At 43.0% G+C, this 21,550-nt stretch overlaps 2 protein-coding genes across 3 annotated transcripts in view; one reads left to right on the forward strand and one right to left on the reverse strand.

Moving 5' to 3' along the window:
* ARFIP1 (ADP ribosylation factor interacting protein 1) overlaps positions 1 to 2,725 on the reverse strand; it is a 44,276-nt gene extending 41,551 nt beyond the window's left edge. Inside the window, exon 1 of one of the 2 annotated variants that reach the window (XM_037378575.1) lies at positions 2,547 to 2,725. The gene's annotated coding sequence lies outside the window, so the exon portion shown is untranslated. The remainder of the gene's footprint in view (positions 1 to 2,546) is intronic. The other variant, XM_037378601.1, reaches the window with a different exon arrangement.
* Positions 2,726 to 2,970: 245 nt separating this feature from the next.
* TIGD4 (tigger transposable element derived 4) lies at positions 2,971 to 5,851 on the forward strand. The gene has a single exon (XM_037378617.1). It carries the CDS (start codon positions 3,254 to 3,256, stop codon positions 4,790 to 4,792), a length of 1,539 nt encoding a protein of 512 aa, XP_037234514.1. The 5' UTR covers positions 2,971 to 3,253; the 3' UTR covers positions 4,793 to 5,851.
* The last annotated feature ends 15,699 nt before the right edge of the window (positions 5,852 to 21,550 follow it).

The following is a 21,550-nucleotide window of genomic DNA, read 5'->3' on the forward strand; positions in this document are numbered from 1 at the left end:
GTGGCTTTTGTAAGAAGTTTAACTGCGCATTCTAGTTTAACTACAGAATTCCTTGATGACTGCTTCTGTATTAAAAAAATGGGGATCAAATGCTGGCTGTAAGGATGAAAACTTTCTACATGTTTTGAGGATTCAGAAGTTAAGATGTTCACGTGAAATTGTGACAAACATGGCATCTACATACATATTTTACTTGTATTTAGGGTTCCATTGCAGAAATGCATATAGATTTTTTTTATCTCAGTATTTCCCGATTTTCCCTTGCAAGTGTCAAGAGAAAGGGCCATTATTTATAAGAGCTTGCTAATCTTCAGTACGGTATGAATTCTGCATACTTATTTTTTTGAGTAGCCATGACTTTAGAACATGCTAGGTGACTGTTCAGTGTACCAAGGCATTCATTACCATCAGCTGCAATTACAATTCAGAGATGTTCTACTTGGAAAAAACATGCCTGATCCATATTCTGACACGAATTCATAAGCCTGCACCCCTGCCCTCATCACTCCTGCCCCTCTGGATTTACATTTTTTTCACCACTAGATCAATTCTGCAAATCCACTCAAACACCGCACCAGAGCAGGACAGAAACAGACTGAGAAGCTTCACCCCCCCGCCCCGCCGCCCCCCCCCCCCCCCCCCCCCCCCCCCCCCCCCCCGGTGACTAAACCACCTTAAAAGTATGACTGAGGTTGTAATCTGATATGCTAAGTTCTGCTCACCATAAATAAAACCACACAATTTTTAAGCCCTAGGGATTTACATAGCACTTCTTTAACTGGCAAAGTACAAAGCAAAGCAAATCAAAAACTTAAAATCAATATACTAAACTTCCTCTAGGATGAAGACTTCAGAGACATCAAGCCAATTACAATCAGTGGTTATAAGAGCACTTTTATGGACTTCTCATAAAAAAGGCAAATTCATATTTGCTTATTCATGCAAATATGAATTACATGTCATCAACAATAAATTCGGTTTGAATAAGGGGTTTATTCTTCACACAGTTATGTTACATAAGTAAATGACTTGTGGTCTCAGAAACGAGAACCATGGGATTTTCAACAATGACATCTCCTTTTCTAAGCAGGACGCACTGGCTCCTTCATTTAAGAGTTCCTCTGAAGTTAACTGCCAATAAGGTAAAAGCAAGATATCTTCTGTCCAAATAAAGTCTATTACACACTTTTATTGTTGTCTTACTACTCCACTGCATAGATCAGCAATAAAAGTTTTTGTAATACTGCAGGAAATGCAAGTGCTGGTGGAAAATAATGATTTAACACGTTTTCTTAATTTCAGTTTCTAAGAACACTATCACTAATTCTTGTCAAGATCAATTGCGTTTTGAAAAGAATTTAAAGAACTTCATTAAACGCTTTCTGCTGCAATCACACCATATCCTCCTCTTCATGCTGAAACTCACTGGCTGCTCCACTTGCATCAAGACATGATGGAGATAAGGACCGGAGAACAGGGCTGCTGTCACGAACTTCCGTACTCCCGACTCCAGGTCAGCCTGCCCCTAAACGCTTTAACGCTCTGCTTGTCTCCAGCTTAGCTAAGGCATGGGCTCCCATTACAGTTTCAACTTCTACCAAAACAGAAAGAAGCAGTTGATCAAGATACTGCCTCCGCTTCCAATTTTGCCAATCTATGTTCTTCTGTATTACTTATTTCTTGCGGTCTTAACTATCTCTGTGTGTGTACATACAGATATACATAAACATATATATGACTTAAACAGCCATTTAGTTTTGGAGTTGCACTGATCAAATAACATCCTTCTCCAGCCCTGCAAAAGAGCCCTTTTGTCATCTTTTTCTACAGAATCAACACCTACATAACAAAGCCACTGACTGCAAGTGTGAACTCCTCGTTACCAGTTCCACCAAGCATAAAAAGCACATATTAGACACTGAACCTACATGCAGTTCAGGGGATGCAAGATTAAAGGCTATGAGGGGGTTTCAGTGAAAAATGATAGATCAGGGATGTCCTACAAGCACCACTAGAAGAATTGCTTCTAGTTTGTAAACAATACCAAACACAACACCCGCTTGTCACACACCACCACAGTATTTCCATGTCTTTAAGAACAGCGAAGCCAGCTGCAACAGACAAACTGGAGCACTTCAAACAGTAATTGTCAGGGTGTGGAACCAAGTCCCAGGGGCACGAAATTCATGCGGCACCTCGAGTTTTCTTCCTCCACCAAGCCTTCGCTCCCGACCCTGGAGGCAAGGGCACCCGCTCAAGGCCTGTTGGCGGCGGGGGGGCAGCCCACAGCCCCTAGAGGGCCTCGCTAGGGGCTGTGGGCTGCGCCCCCGCCGCCAACAGGCCCTGCCGCCCACACCTCCAGCCTGACCGGGAGACCGAGGAAGCAGAGACCGCTCCCGCGGTGCAACACACAGGACAGGCCGGAGCGGGGCCGGTGAGGTGCGGCGCTCCCCGCCCCGCCGCTGCAACCCCCGCACCGGGCAGGGCCGGCCCCATCCCAGGCCCCGGGGCCCAACAGCCCGCCCCGGCCACGGCCCGGCCCTCACCTGCCGGCGGCGCTGCTACGGCCACGGGGACGTCGTGCTGACGGGGGACGGGACGGAGGGAGGGAGGGGGGGAAGGAGGAAGGCGGGCGGAGCGGCGCTGCCCCCCCTCCAGCTTTGATTTTCTTCCTTCTCCGGTACCCGCAGGAGCCGGAAGCGCTTGGCCGGAAAGGCGGCTGACGGTGGCCTCGCCGGGGAAGGCGCGGCGGGAAGCGGCCTCTCTAGCCTGCAGCGACCGTGTCTATGGTCGCTGGCCCGCCGAGCCGTTGCCATAGCAACCAGAGCCGGGGCCACCGATCCCCGCCCCTACCCGGCCCTGCCGCCGCTTGTGTGTTACCGCCGCCCAGCGGAAGCCTCGGGAGGGGCGCCCCGGGTCTGGGGGGGGGGTGCCCAGAGGCGGGGCGGGGTTACAGCGGTCACTGCGGTGGCGGCCACCCTCAGCGGGCGGGCTGTCCCCTCCTCAGGGCCTGGGCTGGGCCTGGGGTCCCGCTGCTCGGTGCTGGCGGCGGGGCCTGCGCCCCGGCCGAGGCGGCGGCAGGGTTGAGCTCTGTGGCGCCGGCGGGTGTGTGCCCGCTGCGGTGGGAGGCCCTGCGGCTCCTGCCAGGTGCCGTGCCCCTGAGATCGGCGGCTTGGAAACCCGCCGCCGCACCGGGGGCGCCGGCAGCCGGCAGCGTTGGGGCGGGAGCCGCCTGGAGCCGGCGCTCGGTGCCATGGCAGAGGCTGCGGGGAGCCCGCTGCCCGCCCCCGCTGTGAGGAGGAAAAAAAGCATATCTATCGAGGAAAAAATCGACATCATAAGTGCTGTGGAGAGCGGCGAGAAAAAGGCAGACATCGCAGCCAAGTATGGCATCAAGAAGAATTCCTTGTCTTCAATTATGAAGAATAAAGAAAAAGTTTTGGAAGCCTTTGAATCCCTACGGTTTGATCCTAAAAGAAAAAGGCTGAGGACTGCTTTTTATACCGACCTGGAGGAGGCGTTGATGAAGTGGTACAGAATTGCTCAGTGCTTGAATGTGCCTGTAAACGGTCCGATGTTGCGCCTCAAGGCTAACGATTTTGCCCAGAAGCTCGGACACAGTGATTTTAAATGCAGCAATGGCTGGCTCGACCGTTTCAAGTCGAGGTACGGTTTAGTGTTCAGAGGTCAGCCCGTAGAAGTGGCTGCTACTACTGCAGTGGATGCTCCAACTCCTTGGTACCAAAATGTTCTTCCTGGTTATTTAAATGATTTTCAGCCAAAAAACGTGTTTTATATACAGGAGACTGGATTGTTGTATCAGATGTTACCACATAACACGTTTGCATTTAAAGGGGAAACTTGTTCTGTAGGTAAACTAAGTGAAGAGAGAATAACCGTAGCGGTGGGTACAAATATGGATGGCTCTGAGAAACTTCCTTTGCTTGTTATAGGAAAAAACAAATGTCCACAGCCTTTCAAAGATGTGAAGGCGTTACCTGTGGATTATGAAGCAAATGATAAGGCATGGATGACTTCAGAACTGTTTGAACAGTGGATGCATAAACTTGATCACAGATTTCAAGCACAGCAGAGACAAGTAGTTATTCTGGTTGATTCTCTCCCAGCTCACACAGAAGTAAAGAACCTGAAGTCTGTCAAATTAGTGTTCTCTCCTCCAGACTCATCTTCATGTGTAACTACAAAACGAGGGGTTATCAGAAGTCTGAAGGTTAAATACAGGCATTGTCTTATCAAGAGATTTGTTGACTGTGTAGAAGGAAATAAAGAGTTTATGCTGTCTCTTCTTGATGCAATAGAGATGTTGTACCTGTGCTGGAAGGAAGTAACACCAGAGACTATAGTAAAAAGTTACTCCGAAGCAGGATTCAAATTAAAAACCAAGGCAAATGGTAATGACACAGAGGTTAAAAGCCATTTTGATTTGATTGCACATGCACAGGCAGCTGGAGTGGAGTTTCCAGAAGGTTTATCTTTGGAGGACTATGCGGCTCTAGATGACGGCTTGTTAACTTATGAAATGCCCACAAATAATGAAAGGATGTGTGCCAAAGAGAGCGCATCAGATGAAGCTGGGACATTTGCTGGTGATGAAGATGAGGATGAAGGTGATCGATGTCAGGGAGCTGAACAGCCTTTACCATCAAAAAATGAAGCTTTGAGTGCTTTAGATACCCTTCGAAAGTTTCTCAGAAGTCAAGACACAGATGATTCTCTTCACGATTCCCTAGCTGACCTGGAGAATTTTATTCAACATGTAGCATATAAATAAATACTTTAGCAAATTGTGAAAGTATGTAATTGAAAAAAACAGGAATTATATAAGTAAACAGAAATAGGCGGTTTAATAACAAGTATTGCTGCAATATTCTCTAGTGTGTCTTGCTCAGGTGCTTAATGAAAGAAATTGGAAATTGTGAAAAAGGCTATGGACTGAAGTTTCCACAAAATCACAAGGAAAGAACATGAAATTTGGGTTGGAGAGTGGAAATGAGCTGAAACTTTAAAATTATAACTGTAGTAAGTACAGTGGAGGGAAAAGCCATGCTTCAAGCAGTTTGGTGCACTCTGGATGAACTAGTGCCCACTTTGAATCCTTTCTTCAGGAAGAGATTAGCACTTCTTCACATTGATAATTTCACTGGTGTATTAGGTGTTGTTGACAGTGGAACAGTAAGTGTTAGCTTGGTGCTTTTGATACTTAAAAAATTGAATAACACAGAAAATACATGCTTAACTTCTGAGAGCTAAGGGTTTTTTTAAAATAAGGGGGGGTTGTCCTGGTTCAAGAATTCTGGCCATAGTTTATTCTTGCAGCAGAAAGTTAGCAGATTTGGATGTGTTTTGTTTTCTTTAAGCTGCTCCTGTGTGAATATACACAAATGGCATAATCATTTATCTGAGAGTCAAAAGACAAACAAACCTTTACATAGCCTTTGAAGAGGTCAAAAAGGAAGGTCATTCTCTCCCTTTCAGCCTTTTTGGTATTTGGATTTCAGGTAGGCCCTTCTGTGCAACTCCATGTAGTGCTACGGTAAATACAGGAAAAAATCAGCCTGTGTAGTATCTGCACTCAAAACCTTACTGACTCTTATAATTTACTACAGTTGTAGGCTTTGTTGTAGGATTCAACACACCAACGTGGTTTATTATTATAAGTACCCTTAACAAGGATGCTGTTTGCATGAATGCAGTGTGAAGTTGAGCAAATCACAGTACATTTACATGTCTTCAAGTATGCATTTCAAGTAATGGTAATCATACCAGAGCCAAAAATCTCCATTTATATGAGACATAGTGCTTGTGACTTTTTTTCAAAACCTGTTTTAAATATTTTCCGTATCTATCAATTTATTTTTTTTCAGAAGTTAGAGATAATAATTTTTCTAAATTAGAGGAAGAAGAAAATATTTTATGGAAGGCCTTTAGGAAATCTATGTAATAAAGAATCTATTATGGTGCTTATAATTAAACCATGAGAAACAATCTCTTGCTTGTTTGAATCTTCAGTTCAATAAATAGTTTGGCTAAAGCTTTACTTTTCTTACTGTTTTCTTGCTGTTCTTGCTAGTGGAAGACAGTTTATCCATTTATAAAAGCATTTCAGAAAATATATGAAAATGTTGGAAGACAGTGAAAATATTGGAGGGGGTTAGAAAATTCCTATGGCATACATAAACTTTATGAATATTTTACTAGAACCTCTAAAAAAAAAAATTTCTTGTTATGAAGTATCTGATGTGAATTCCATCCAAAGGATATTCTGATTAAATAAGATATTTCTGTTGAAATTCCAGTACATGAAGTCACACACAGAGATACATTGATTCTGTGAAAGAAGTACCCCTCTGCGTTATCTCTTTTAACTATTATTATGTTAAAATCCAAATCCAAAGTCTTTTAAATTCTGAAGCTGTGTCAAATAAATCAACACATTTTGCTTGTTTAAATACTTTGGAACAAGCTTATGAAAAGTACTTTTTATTTTGGCTAAACTTGTTTGAAGTTCATATAAATCCCACAGAGCCCTATGGATAATTTTCCTGTAGTAATTTTTTGATTTAAAATGTATGGTTTTCTTTGCAACAGCTTCTCCTGCTAAAGGCAAGTTGAGGGAAAAGTTTCTATTAGCCATACAGTAAATGTGCATACTTTTTAAGATTTGACTCCATGTGGACCTCATTAGCCTGGGATCCAGACGAGGAAACTCTCTGTTTCCTTCTAAGAGAACTTTGAGTGTGAAAGTGTTGGACCCGAGTGAGAAAGACCTGCATAAGTAAGCAGCAAATCTTGGTTAAACAAGGGTTCAATCTACAAGAAGTGTAATCTTTGCAAGATGAAGCTCAGATAATCAGGAAACGGGAAATAATGTTAGCTGGTAACAAGGGAAGTGTATTACTAAGGGCTGTGAGATTTCCTCATGAGAACAACAGGAAGGATTTACTAATTTGGCCTGGACTTTGAAGGTGAGTTGTGGAACTTGCTTTAAAAAACATACAATCCATCGAAATCATGTATCTTTAGAGAATATATGACTTTTTCCTAGATTACTAGTTCATTCTGGGAAATCAAGCTAAAATGCGCTCACTGAAACTGTTGGGTTTTTTTAGGTCAGACACTTCATATTCTAATGCTATAGCTTTCAAAACCGTTTGGGAGCCCAAATAGTTCTTTTCACTTGGATTTTGGTCACGTTTGTAGTCAGAGAATGTGAAATCCATTTTGAAGCTTGTTGCTGTTTCAGGTGTTTGTTGACAGGGAAGTGCAGACTCCTCAGATCCGAAATGCTAGCAGTGAAAAAGGAAGTGGTATGCTATGTAAATGTTACTTTGTGTACACAGTTTGAGCTAGAGATTTTTTTTACATTATCTAGGTAAAGCACCAGGACAGTGGTTTTTCGCATCTGGGGCGGTATCTTGGAGGGAGAGAGAGCATATTGCTTTAGACAGCACCATATTTAAAAAGAAGAACCTTCTCTACAAAAGGCAGGTTACTAAGGCTGTCATTTGCTTAATACTTCAGGTATTCGTTTGGACAACTGTGTGCTCTTTCCTATATGCTCTTCTACTTTACGCTATGGTTAGATAATAATTCTGTGTTTTGGCATAGTCAGTGAGGTCACTTTCAGTAACCCAAAGTGACTTCTAGAAGTGTGAACTGAAAATACAAAGTTTTAAAAATATAACTTGACTTCCAAAAAAGGCCAAAATAGAAAAAAATATTTGGAAAGTATGTTTCGTATAATCAAAAGCATCCTCAGAGTCATTCTTGAGACAAGTAACCTGTAAAATCAAATATGCTTTTCAAAATACATCTGCATTTGAAAATTTTAATAAATATTACAGTGTTTCTGATTTTTTTTTTTTTGAGTGTTACTGTTGTGTGCAGTTCTGGTTATTTACCTTTCAGATCTATAAAACTACATCTCCTTTTACAACTGTTACTCAAAGGTTACTCACCTTCTCTCTGGTAAAAGGAAATTAACAAGTTTTTGCATCCTTAGGCAAAAATAGAAGAGAGGGGATGGTCAGGGGTTTATAGGACAGCAATCTATACGTGCCTATATACCCAATATTTGTGATAAATAGGTAATTGAGGGAGTAATTAAGTCAATGGTTTCTCATTATTATGTAAGTCCTCAGAATTAGTCTCAAACACTCAGAATCTTCAGTGGTTTTAAATTTTAACTGCAATATTTTCATACATCTACATTAAATTATAACCTTAAAATATTGGTAAAATACCTTCAAGATTTTTTTTGGTGGTTGTGTGCATTGAAATGGCAGAGTGAATATTGGCCTGCTCAACACCTAACTAAAAAACGGGGTGAGTGGGCAACCGTGGCACGCAATGACAGCGTTTCACCGTATTTTCTTCCTTTCATATCAATAAAAAGCTGGTGCTTCCTATTTTGGGGACATCGTTGTTAAAGGAAGACTTTGCAAAGTTCTTATCAGGAACTGAATGGTGCTGTCACCAGAGAAGAGGTTTTATATTTAATCGAGGAAGTCATGTGTATCTAGGTGTTTTAATATGCCTATTTTGGGTGTTTCTTCCTTGAAAATCAGAACAAAACGCAGTCAATTCAGGAGCAAACAAATCTAATTGAAATTTTGGTGATGTGATGAGTGATAGCGCACTTCTACCAATACCTTCATTAACAATAGAAAGATCTTGGCGACAGATGAAAAGATAACAATTTTATGTCCAACAGCCTATGTTTTTACATGTAGTTTTTATATTGCTAAAGCAGTGTCATGTAGACATGTGATTCCCTTTTGCTGCTGTAATGCACTGTGGTATAACCACATCATTGTTCTGTAAGTTTACTAATTTGGGTGTAGCTCATTGCCCTTATTGCTAGTACAGTTGCTCCGTTTGAGATGTATTTTCTCTGTCACAACTGTAGCTGTGTAATGGTATTGGTCTATTTAGAACCGTACAACTTCTGGGTTAGGGCAGAGTGGGAAAACCAGTAGCGTATGCCAAATTTTTCATAGCTGTGTCACCTCTGCTCCTTGAGCGGAATGGAGAAGTGTAAATTACAAATTACTGCGATCAGTAAAGTGAACAAATACCATGCTGAATTACCACATCTGCTGAGTGAGAAGGTGCCATATTTACAATTTTTTAAATGCCTTACTGTGTTTTAAAACGTTTTGGTTGAAAGGCACGCTCTTCCTAAGCTTTCGTGCTGTCCTACCTCTGGCACAGCTTTCCAGCCTTGTTGTGTGAGTAGCACCGAGGGGAACAGGTCAATCCCCTCTCTGCACACATAGCTACAACCCATGCAAATTGTCACCCTGCACGCAGGCGGTCGGCCGCATCGCTGGGGAGGTGAGCTCCAGGGCTGGCGGCTGTCCTCCACCTCTGCGTTTGCGTTGCTTTGTGTGCCTGTGCGAGCACTTGGTTACAATTACGGGGGTAGTGACTCATCTGTCTGGGAAAGTTGTGGTCTGGTGGGGTGGTGCAACCTCACCCCAAACGTGGGATGAAACACCATTCGTAATACATCGATCGGCTCTGGAAACTCTGCAGGACCCAGGATTACTGATAGAGACATCCCAGGAGGGGAGGAGGAGGGCTTGGCGCTCCTGGGCCCTGCACAGCAGCAAAGCTGAAGAGCCCTACTGTCTGGAGAAGTTCTTGCAAAACACTCGCTATGCAGGAAGGATTACTTCGACGTGTGATAACTAGTTGCTGGATTTCTCACCTGAAGTCAGCCACTTCTCTTGAGACGTGTGTGGTGGGGCTGCCACCGTGTCACGCGTACAAGGAGACAACATACTGAAACCCCTGCTTTGCTTCTGGCAGTGCTGGTGCCTCATACTTCTAGGCTGTATAAAAGATGCAACATGGTATTTTGCTATTCAAAGTTGTATTTCTTTTCTCTTCCACCTTTTTTCATCCATTGTCTTCTATCATTTTATAGTCATTGATACCCTGCTAATTCTAGTGTTAATGTTAGGATCATTGGCACAACCTTCTGGCCAGCTGCTTTTCTCCTTAGTTTCCCTATTTCTAATATTATCTTATGCAGGTGGTATTTTTGAATCATCTTCTGTATCAGCTAGTATCACCCTCGATACACACACTCGTGATCTTGGGCCCTAATTTCTCCATTGCTGTATTTAGTGGCCTTCCCAAATCCGTGCTTCATTTAGCCAAGGTCATTTAGTATGTCTATTTTTTTTGGTCTTGTCTTTTCGTGGAGGAGTGCGAGCAGTGCTTTTTCCAGCAGTCGCCTGGGATGTCTGAGAGAACTGGTAATAAAACACATAATCTTTCTCTCCCTTCAGGTGTCTCCATTTTTTCCGTCTGTCTGTGGTCCCTTCTGATCTGTACTTTTGAGATTCTCAATTTGACATTTAGGATCTTCGTTGGAGCCATTCCCTTTTCTCTTTCATCTCTTATCCTTATCTGCCTGTATCGCAGCCTTGCTACAGTTCACTGTTACATTACCATTTTTAAATATCATACCCTTAACCTCAGCTCTTTGGATCTTTCTTCCCTCCTCTTTTACTGGCCCCATCTAATGTTTAAACTACATTTTAAACTCCCTTTTCCTCCTTTCCGTGATTTGATGTCTATTTCTTTTCGCCAGAAACAAATATTTAACTCTTTCTGGAGACAACCAGGTTTTTACTTTCTATTTTACTTCACGTGTCTTCAGGATACCCTTAGATCAAAGGTTATGTAATGACTAAATGTATGTTATTTTCTCTAAATTTACCTCTGTGTTTAATTTTCTCCCATCCTTTATTCTTAGCACTGTCAAGTTTTTCCTTTGTTTGAGACTTTCTCTTGCACTCCTGATCACCAGCATGAATTTGATTCATTTTTTTAAGCTTGTAAAAAAATAAAAACACAAACAAAACCTGCACAAAGAGAGAGTTGGGGGCTCTTTGTTTACATAGCTAACCGTGTTACAATGCCGCATGAAATAAATCAGATTCAAAGCCAGCTCACACATTAGCTAGTTTCTATCAAGGTTTTTTATTTGATTTTTGTTTGTTTGTTTGTTTATTTTCACTCTGATTTTTCATGTTCCAGTAGTTGTTTGTGAGATTTCAGATATTTATGCCCTGTTTGGCTTTGTAGTCAGCCCATGTGGCCAGAGATCATGAAGAAAAGCAGGTGGATCATAAAAAAGAAGGAGTTAAAAGGCGAGGTCCTGGTCCATTGAGGTTCCCCTGCAGGAACTCGAGGAGAACGTGCAAGTCAGGTTAAGCAGAACTTTTTTATTCAAAATCAATATTCAGAGTCCTCTGAAAGTCCACATCTATACACAAGTGAGCCACAGAAATTGGTGTGAGAGAGAACACCACAGATTGTCTGGATTTAGGCTGGCAAGAAATGGCCACCCATAATTCAGCTCTGCTTCAGAATTAATTGACACGAGGTGGGTTGGTTTTTTTTCCCCAGAGCTAACGAGACATGATCTATGCAAACTGTGTGTGATGCACTGCCCAGGGCCCGTCTATGTTAGCCGTAGATATTTTGCCTAGGCAGAGATAGAGATTTGCCTACAGACAAGGCAAGGCTGAAACAGCAGTGGTGGGTAGGAGCAGTACTTCTGTAAAGTCTAGAAGCTGCAGGAAGTGTCAGACAAGCTTGAAAATGGGCATGGCACTCCAGAAGTTACCGAGAGACACTTTGTAGTATGGACTCGGGATTTGAATCAGAGAGATCCTTATTACGTGCAGTTCCCAACAACTACTGAACTATTTTTGAAAAGCTGGCTTGATGGATAGCAATTTTACTGCTCCGAGAAAAAAGTGGGAAAGAGCATTACAGGTGCGTTCAACAGACAGCACAGGTAAATATTACAATTCAAATCCTAGCAGAGACAAACCCTCAGCTGACCAGACTCAGTGCATTATATGCTGAGCATCTGCAGAGAAGCAGGAGCCGACGTGGCACACGCTGTAGACGTGCAACAGTGAAACAGAAAAGGCAAGTACAGGCAGACACAGCTACAGGCTCTCAGCTCCACTCATTGAATGACTATAAATGACCATCCTGTACCCCATCAGAATGGTTTTCCCTACACATCCCATTAGCAAACCAGGTTTTTTCAAAAAGCAAAAGAAATTCTCCTATGAACTGAAAGAGATTTAAGATTTGATAATTTCTTGCCAATTTGGCAATGTTGCTGCATACCCTTCTGCTGCATGTAGAAGTTGGCAGCAGAAACCAGAACTATGAAATGTAAAGCTGAAGTAAAGGTGTAATGAAACTTGTCGGGTTTTATGTCCCCTTCTCACCTGGCCTTCACTCAGCCCATGTAGAGTTAGGTGCCCTAAATCACACAGCACCTTCAGAGATTCGTCAAAATCTAATTTTATACCGCCCACTTGCCCACTTCAGCTAACAGGAGAGCATTTGGCAAATTTACTACCTGGAGGGTTAGAAACCGTCTTGCAGTTTCATCTTAAACATTCATGGTTAAATAGCTTTAGGAAAAGAAAAGAACTCGACTGTTCCCCAGCGCTAGCTACACCATTATCTCTACCCAGCCTCAACGCACACGTGCAACTCCAAACCTGTGCTCCGCTTTTCACGCCTGCATTCGCAGTGTTGCCCTATTGAGGACTAGCGCTACCTACACCATTAGCTGTACCCAGCCTCAAAGCACACGTGCAACTCCAAACCTGTGCTCTGCTTTTCACGCCTGCATTCGCAGTGTTGCCCTATTGAGGACTAGTACTGGGATGGCAGATAGCATCCTGGGCAATGAGATTATATGAAATTTACATTCATGTAAGCTTCCTAAGGGATTATTTAGAATGGGGATTAGGGAGCTTTATGAATTTAAAACTTCTTTTGGATTTCTTCATCCTCTCACCTCATCTCATGGAGGGGAGAACCCAGTGGCTTGCACTGGTGTAGTCTCACAGTGGGTAGCGTGATCATTTTGCACAGCCTTCTTTGTGGAGAGCTCTGCTGGTGTTCCCCAGTGTATTAGTCTGCAAGAATTAGGAGGAAATTTTGCCACGTATGGAAAAAAGCCCTTACGTTCCAGCCAGCGGGAGGTGTAACTGCTGCTCTGCCTCCCAGGTGGGTTGAGCCAGCCTCTTACTGGGATGCTGACTCCTCAGGCAAGGCACATATTTGTGAAATTACATGTTCCAAAAGCAGAAATGCAGGTACTGGTTTGCTTTTCATCATTCATCCTGTTCTCTCCTTCCTATCTGCCATTCCAGCTCCTCAGAGATTAAAAATTCCCCATCAGCCGCCTGCCTGATCTGATCAGTCCCCCAGCCTGGAAACCTGGGGTAGTTCTGTGCCATCCACGCGCCTGATTTACAGGCTTTAAATATAGCTCCTGTATTTGGAAGGCATCTCTTTCCTTTTTTTGCGTAGCAGACATTTGCATTCTCTAAAAGCATTTCCAGCTCTAATGGGAAAAGAATGAGTCGTGGACCTCAAATGAACTGCACGTTTCTCTCTCTGTGTGGAGATACAATTACAAGAATTTATACCAGGCAGAGATCTGCCCTTGCTGACTTTCAAGGGGGTCGTAGACTCAGGCTATGTGTGGATTGACCTTTGCAGACATGGTAGAAGACATAAAACTTCACAATTAAGTACCCAGAACCAAAACAGATTGACAGAGGAATTATACATTCGCTTCCAGGAAGCCTCTATTTCCTATAGGATCTTATCTACAATCTTTCCATCATGGGTTTCATTATCAGCCATTAGCATTGACCTCTTTTACTCCTGATGCATCTGCCTGCAACTGGGTGAATGCCAATTCTCACAGAATATTAGTATTGTTTACCTGTGTGCACAGTACACCTAAGTAGAACAATATAAAAATACCTTCTGTCAGGAGATCAGTCTTCAGAAAGCAGTATATAGGCACCGTGGCAGCCTGTCAGACCCTGGAACTTCTCACTTTACACCACGCTGGGTGCACCTACGCTTTGGCACGGCGGTGCGACCGTGACACGGGTAGGTACATCGAATAGGAGCCATAGATGTTGAGGGGGATCGGTTCCTATACTGTATGAGGATATGTAATTGGGCTGCTAGCCCACACTGAAGTATGTTTTCTCTGTCACAGCTCTCTAGAGCAACCAAAAAGATACCTAATGAAGGTATGCCAACTTGCACCGCCATCAGAGATACCAGTAAAAACATGGATCTGCCTGAAAATGAGCTGCAGCACATCTCACCCAGCTGTTTGTTAAGGATTTCTCCCCATACCAGACTCAAGAGGACATAGGCAGCTGCTTGTATTTTGGAAAACTCAACGTTTCTACCGAATTTATGAGACAAATTCTACCAAATTCAAAGACAAATTCATGCGCTTTCACATGCTCAGCACTGGTGCAGCTTAATAAAATTCTGAAGGTTTCATTAAGTGACAGCTATATTGCAACTTAAATAGGAAACGATTCTGTATATCCAGACAAAATTAAATGAATAAATGCATAAACTTAATTTAACCATGTAATAAACCAGCATAGTTTCTCATGGGGAATGAAGAAAGGCACGTCTCGGAGAAAAAGAAACAAAAATAAAGTAGCAGAAAAGACAAGGCAAAATTTCTCGATGTTTTTTTGCAGGCAGTGTTGCAGCACTACTGTCAGCTATAGGGGACTGAAAGTTAGATTTAAACACAGGGTGCTGAGCAGTGGTAACTCCTGCCATAACTCCACTCAGCATATCCCTCCCTGGGCTGTGACCCAAGGCGTTTTGAATGAGTAAAACAGCACACAAAAAAATGTTATCACCTGCATGAAGACACGGTCAGTGATTAAATACACCACGTGTTGGGACAGGGCACTGTTTTCACAGAAATAGGGATTGTAGGCAAGATGCACTCGCATTGCCTACTGAAAATGAAGGTGCAGGTATGTGATTTTCCAGGTTTCAGCGTGGCATCGGAATGATTTCAGATACTAGGCAGAAGTTTACATATTCCTGCAATAGTGACCACGGCATTGCAAAAGCTGTGGAAAACTCGTAGCGTTAGCAATCTGTGTGCTTAATACAATCACACTGACAAAGGGACGTATCACAGTACTAACATCTGCGATGGTCAAACTAGTGTTAACAATATAGTGCCACAGAAAAGACTTTAACTGCTCTTTTTTTTAAAAAAAAAAATTAATGTCTCAAAAATATACTTAGGTCCATTTTAAAATAACCACCTATGCTTCGTTGCTTTAGTCTTGGTTTCCACTGGTGTAGAAGAGCGGGCGAAGTGCCTTCAGGAGCACCGACGCTTCCGTACAGGGGGCTGAAGTTAAAAAGGCACATGCTGGAAGCACAGGCTGAAAGCCATCCAGACAGCCTTCATTTAGCCTCTTGCTTGTACACACATTATAAATACAACCTCTGTACACACTATCACACTTTTTTCCTTTAATATCTGTCTTTCAGCCGGACATCACCTCTTTGATTCTGCTGCCTCCTTGATTACATGCTTAAATACGGGCACAGCAGCTTCTGCAGAGCTGGACTAAGGCAGGACTTGAAGGCTGCCTCCATGATTTCTAAGGGTGGCTCATAACACTAGACTAGAACTGGGCTTTCGGGTCAGATCCTTTAAAGATATTTAAATGACCGAGTAGGAAAATAAACTTTTTCAAAGTATCTAGGAACCAAACTTGCCCCAGATCAGATATCCATACTCTTGGAAGTAGTCAGTGCTTATTTGCATCTTTAGGTATCTGAGTAGCTTTGAAAAAAGGTCATCTTTAATGTTGCTTTAGAGTCTAGACTTTATATTAACTATTTGTGAAATAAGGTTCAGTAATTACAGTGAAAATATGCAAAGGAACAAGAAGAGAACATTTTAATCCAAGAACAGAGAAAGGGACTTAGATGGGAGGATCAAATGAGAGCTGCCACAGCCTAAAAAAGTATCGAGCATTATTTTAGGACATCAAAGTTTATCTTCAGATATTTAAGGTGTGACTGGAAAAATCTTAGTACTCACATTACAGTTTGGATGTGCTGGATGTGTGGTTTTTTATGGCCAAGGTTACTGAAGGAATGTGCTCCTCAGATCTTACTCTCTTCTTACAAATTGTTCACAGTTGAGAAAATACCTTCAAACAGTCGGCTGAAGCACCCTAGAAATAAAAATAAGGAGGGTGTAAAAAAATCTGGTTTGCTTTCCCTCAAGTACCTTGTTTCTCTTCTCTTTGTTTTAGTGAATTCACCAATGATTACGACTAAGGCAGATTTATGTTTGTTTTTCAATCCTTTACTTCATCCACTTTTTATTATCTCTTGAAGAAAAACGTTTCAATTTCTGTAAAGCACTGTCAGTTTTTTCCAGCCAGATCTCAAGCTACCGTTGACTTGGAAGTGACAACTCGTGAGAAGGCACCTCAGTGTAAGACACGCAGTGCTGAGGTTTCACGTAACGGTCATTCTCCGGGCAGTGTCTCTTTCCCCCATTTCAGTTGCTGATGGAGCATCTATGAACTGAGCACGAAAGCCCGTGGCCAGCTGGGGCTCTGATCCTTGTGCCACACACCCGGGCAGCATTTCTTCTCTTGCTCCCAGGAGAAGTCACAGAAAATTTCCATTCTCCACAGTTTTTTTTCGAAATTGCACAGATGCTCAGTTTAGCATTATGGTTGTACTGTCCATCCTGTATCTGCATTGCGAGGTCTGCTCCCCTCTGCAGTCATTTCCGTACAAAAAAGGCTTTATGCCCGATACTGGAGACCGCCAGCAGCTCCTGCTCTGAACAGGCAGTGAACAGCTTGAGCACACTCACGTCCTGCTGCATCTCAAGCAATTTGTTCCTCCTAGCTTATTAGACGACTCCACTTTTGGGATCCACTTCTGGTCAGACTTCTTCCCAAAACTCTGACAGGGAGTGGAAGGGGGCTGTCTCCTGCCAACAGAATTGCAGTGCCCCGATAAACCACTTGTTCCTTAAATCAGTTTATCTTGCACTGTTTATACCAAATGTGCATTTACAATACAAGTTTGGGATATATTGCAACATGGTGGGAAAATTGTATTTAAATCATTTCAGTCTCTAAATTCCAGCTTAGACCCTAAGCATTGTAATACCACATTTACATAATTATTTTCAAAGAATGAGACAAACCTTTGTCTAATAATTCCCTGTGCTGCTCCGCAAAGAAGTGAAAACCTGATCTATTCATTCGTGAAAGATCAGGAGAGTGACCCAAGCCCTTTTAAAAACTGATGCCTTTTATTTCAGTTTCATTCCATCACTGGCCTCAAAGGATCCCAATAGAAAAGATTAACAAATTGAAATATTTTTTTTGTCATGATAGCGATGTTGTTAGAATCAGTACAAGTGCCTGAAAACTCGAGTCTCGGAACTGCATCATGCAGGCCTCAGCTGTTTGCCTGAGGTGCTCGTGGCTTCATGTCTCCTGAGGGTGAAATAAAGCGGGGCTCAGCCTGCTGGCCCAGCCGCCTGGGTTTGCCACGCTAAACTGGAGAGTTTTGAGGGCACAAAGGGCACAGTCGCTGCTGGAGCTTGGGAGCGCTCTGAAGTTGCCAAGTTAGGACCAAGCACTTATTATTTGGCTGCCGAAGGGAACACGAAGCTGGTAGCGCTAAGTGCGGGTTTTCCTGAAAAACAAACCCTGAGGCTCTACTTCGGGATGTTCATCCCACTTCTACCCAGCCTGAGACAAAGACAGACCTCATGGAGTCTCCTCTAGATTTCAAGGGTAGGAGTCTTGGAAGATGGCTGGTGAAGGCTTCCACGGGCAACCCCCCCGCTAGGCTAGATGGAGGAGCTGCTTGGGACCACCTACCTCACACAATAACGTCGTGTTTCTCCAGCAACTGAATAACGAGATGCCTTCGCTGACCAGACACCGTCCTTCTGGAAGGGCAGTCCTCGGCTGCGGATCTGGCCCAAAGTAAAGCTGATCCCCCAGGAGGAAGGGTATTTCAAAACAGGCAGTACTACAAAAGAATACAAGCATCATCTGGTTTAGGATTTTACACAAGTTGCAAATAGCTTAGGAAGCTTCTGGCTTGTGCAAAATTTGTAATCCACGTACCGCTTTCCAAAAACACAGGTAGAAATTACGTGTCCAGCTACACTTCAGCATAAGTCTGCCAGTGCCCTAGCTGTACCCTGCGGCCTTTTTTATTTCAGTGGAGTTTTATGATATTGGAAGTCTCTCTTTGAATCCATTTTTTGTTTTGTTAAAGGAAACTTAGATACAAACACCTGGTTATTTTCAAGTATAGTTTTGTATTTACTTTCTGTTCCTGTTGAAGTCTCCAAAATATTATAGGCATGCTGCAACAGCCTGCGTTGTGTGTACAGCAGAAAATAAAGAAAAACACAATAAAAGAAAGCAGAAACACAGAAGCTCAGTTAAAAAAAGAGGTACTTAAAACTGGCAGGTACTTGGGTTTATGCTTTTATTGTCACTTTCATTTAATCACGTTATTTTAGGATACCCAGTTAGGGTCAATAACTCACTGTTGAAGCATTGTTCCACTTTGTACTGGTGGCATTGGTTTCAGAAAGGTATAAATCTTTCTCTTGAGCACCTCTGGCTGAAATAAAGTGTAACTTGCCCTTTCATACAATCCAGAGTTCAGAGAGTTCACTGGAGAGAGCATTCTGTCTTCTGCAGCTCACCCAGGCAAAGCTTGCTCTGAAACGAGTGCAACCGTGGATGGGGTTCCAGACCCATCTGAGGTTTCTGCACAAGGGTGCAATGGATTTTAGCCTTGATTCTGCAACTTTTCCATATATTGGTGGCCCGCAGAAGCATCATTGCAGCTGGCACTTGGGCTGGCTTGAGAAGAACCCTGTGGGTTTACACAGGCTCCTTTGCTTTGGGGACTATTTTTTTTTTAATATTGCAGTGAATTGCAGTTCAGTGCAATTTCCTGTTCTTTCACCGTGACTTGTGGGAAAATTTAATCTGTCCTTTCCCAACATATATCAGAGGCAGAAATAAGTCATTAAGGGACTAGCAGAACTTGACTGGCGCTAGCCCCTGCCTGCACTTCAGAGCAGGCAGATTAGCTGCTGACATCTGCAGCAGACAAGCTGCACTAGCAGGAGTTTATAATATAAGCCCTATAACTAAACAGTAACTTGCTCCATCACTCTCAAAAGTTTTAGCTGTTGTTGTTGTTGTAGTTTTCATAGGAAAAAGGAACAGGAAGAGTGTGAGTCAAGTGACTGCGGCGTTACAAAACATTCTGGTTTTCTGAAAATGTCGTGCTGATGACATGCTGTAATCTCAGTGATGCAAACCCTTCTCTAGGGAAGAACATGAGCAAACAGCCTAGCTATGGGGTCAGAAATGCCCTTTATAACATAAAAATCGGTGAAACAGTACTGAAAGCACACACAGATGTTTGCAGCTGGGTAACATACCCTGAAAACACCCAGGAAACTTAGTTGTCTCAGCTATGAAAAGACATTTCTTTTTGCTAAGGTGCATTGTGGAACCCAGTAAACACACTAAGGCCTATGAAATTATCAGATACGATCTACTCTTGTTACAAAACGCATCTGTGCCTGAAGCCTCTTGGGTTTCCAACTGCACAAGTTCGTTTCTGCTGTGAAGAGAGAAGCATGCAGCTGAAGGCGATGACAGAGGTGAACGTACTAACCTCCCTTCGCAGGCAGGCAAAAGGGAGCCTGCTGGGAGTGCTGCGGGGAGCACCATCACGGCGCTGGTGGGGCTGGACCGAAATAACTGCCCTTCCGTGACAGTCTGATTCTTCAGCATCCACATATCTCATTACTCTTTCCTTGTGATTTTTTTTTTAATTAGTCAAATGCATTCTAAGCTGTCTTTGTATCACTCTAAAGTCTAAATGTAATGTGGCACAAGATCATATTTCCACTTCAATTTGCCATAGAAATCTTTAAGAATCTGAGTGGGAAATGCTACAACCTATGTAGAAAGACTGGAAGGGAAAAAAGGAAAAGATACAGTCTTGTACATTAGAAACAAGGGATAAAAATCCAGCAAAGATACTAAACAAAACCAAGTCCCTTCCTCTTTAACCTTCCAGTCTTTTTGTCTAGGTTGACGTTTCAGTAAGAGATGAGTGAGCTGGGCTGAGGCTACAGAATGGGGCAAAATGGAAAATATGCAGGGCAGGACTGATTGGGAGAGCACATTTGCAGCCTGTGTGGTGTTAGAAAGGCTGAGAGCAGCAAGCTCAGGAAGGAGATGGGGAAGAAATGGAAAGGAGGATAGCACATCACATCCTTTATACATCAAAGCAATAAAAATACTGTTAAAAAGCATGACATTGCCTATGGTTGACTAAAGTTAAAGAAAAGCTGTGGCTGAACAATACTAACAGCCTTAGGACCTGAGTCTATGCTCCTGAAAACACGACGGTCTTTGCCCGTGCTGGCCTGATGGCTCAATATCGGTTTCCCTATCACCAGAATAGACAAAGCCATGGCGCCTGTGAGCACATGGTAGATGCCTGGGTAACCTCAGTTTCTGGAATTTCATAATTGAAAGTGTCTATGTCAACTAGACGCTATTACTAATACTTGGAACTTCTGTCTTTTTTAATGGGAAAATCTTAAAAGCATTCGCCAGTTTCACCTCTGACACTTCTGTCTGTAAGCATTATCACGTATGGCTATGACATCATATTAAAGAATATGTCCTAGAAATATTTAATTATTTCTTATTATTAATTCAGTCAGCAGTTTCGTAACTCAGAGCTCCTCTTCATCTGCTCGTAGCTGCAATGTTGTAACTTTGCTTTGCTTTCCCCCCCAGCACTGTTTTATGAAGTGCATATCCGTACATTGCCAATGCTAAGCAAGCAGTCCAGATTTTCAGTTAACTAAATCATTCGAGTGTTTTAAATCTATTAGCAAGGTGGTCATTAAATGAATCACTGACCTGTTTCTCAGCTACTCAAGCTAAGAAACTATAACTGATGACCTATAAATGCATCAGTGTGTTAAGAAAAATTATTAGCTGGAGAAGCAGAGCAACAATTTGTCACTTCAGGAGCACCCACCAATCTGAACAGAGATTCCCCAGTGCCAGCTTCAACTAATTCACCAGAAATCGCATTTTGACACAGACTAATGTCTGGGGGAAGTAGCATGAAGCTGCTACACAGGCGGCATGCATCTCTTCTTTTTTAGTTTATTACTGGAAAATTTTATACAAAAATGGCTCAAACTTGGGATGCTTGGAAGTAAAACCTGGTGTGCCGACTCTCCTGGACCCAGTGAGATTAATTTTAGACCTAGCACTTACTTGTGCCGTGGAACAAACCACACCTATGGTCCGACCACCCTCCCTGCTTGGGGACAGGGAGGGTTTAGATCCAGGTCCAAATTCCGAGCCCTGGTAGGTGTACCCCATACAGCAAGAAGGCTGAAAATGCCGTGTTTAATGTTGAGCTCCTCTGTTGTGCTTATCCACCAACAAACGACACATGGAAGCCCCTGCTCAACCCTCACGTGTTTCTGAGTGGGTGAGCAGTGGTGGGGTGGTGGGGACACAGGATGGGACAGCGGGGGGGACACACAGCCATGCCCCACAGTCTG

Source organism: Falco rusticolus, chromosome 1, assembly GCF_015220075.1.
Source record: "Falco rusticolus isolate bFalRus1 chromosome 1, bFalRus1.pri, whole genome shotgun sequence".
NCBI lineage: Eukaryota > Metazoa > Chordata > Aves > Falconiformes > Falconidae > Falco > Falco rusticolus.

Excerpts from the sequence above, each read along its gene's own strand:
- TIGD4 (XM_037378617.1), top strand. The coding sequence starts at position 3,254 with ATGGCAGAGGCTGCGGGGAGCCCGCTGCCCGCCCCCGCTGTGAGGAGG.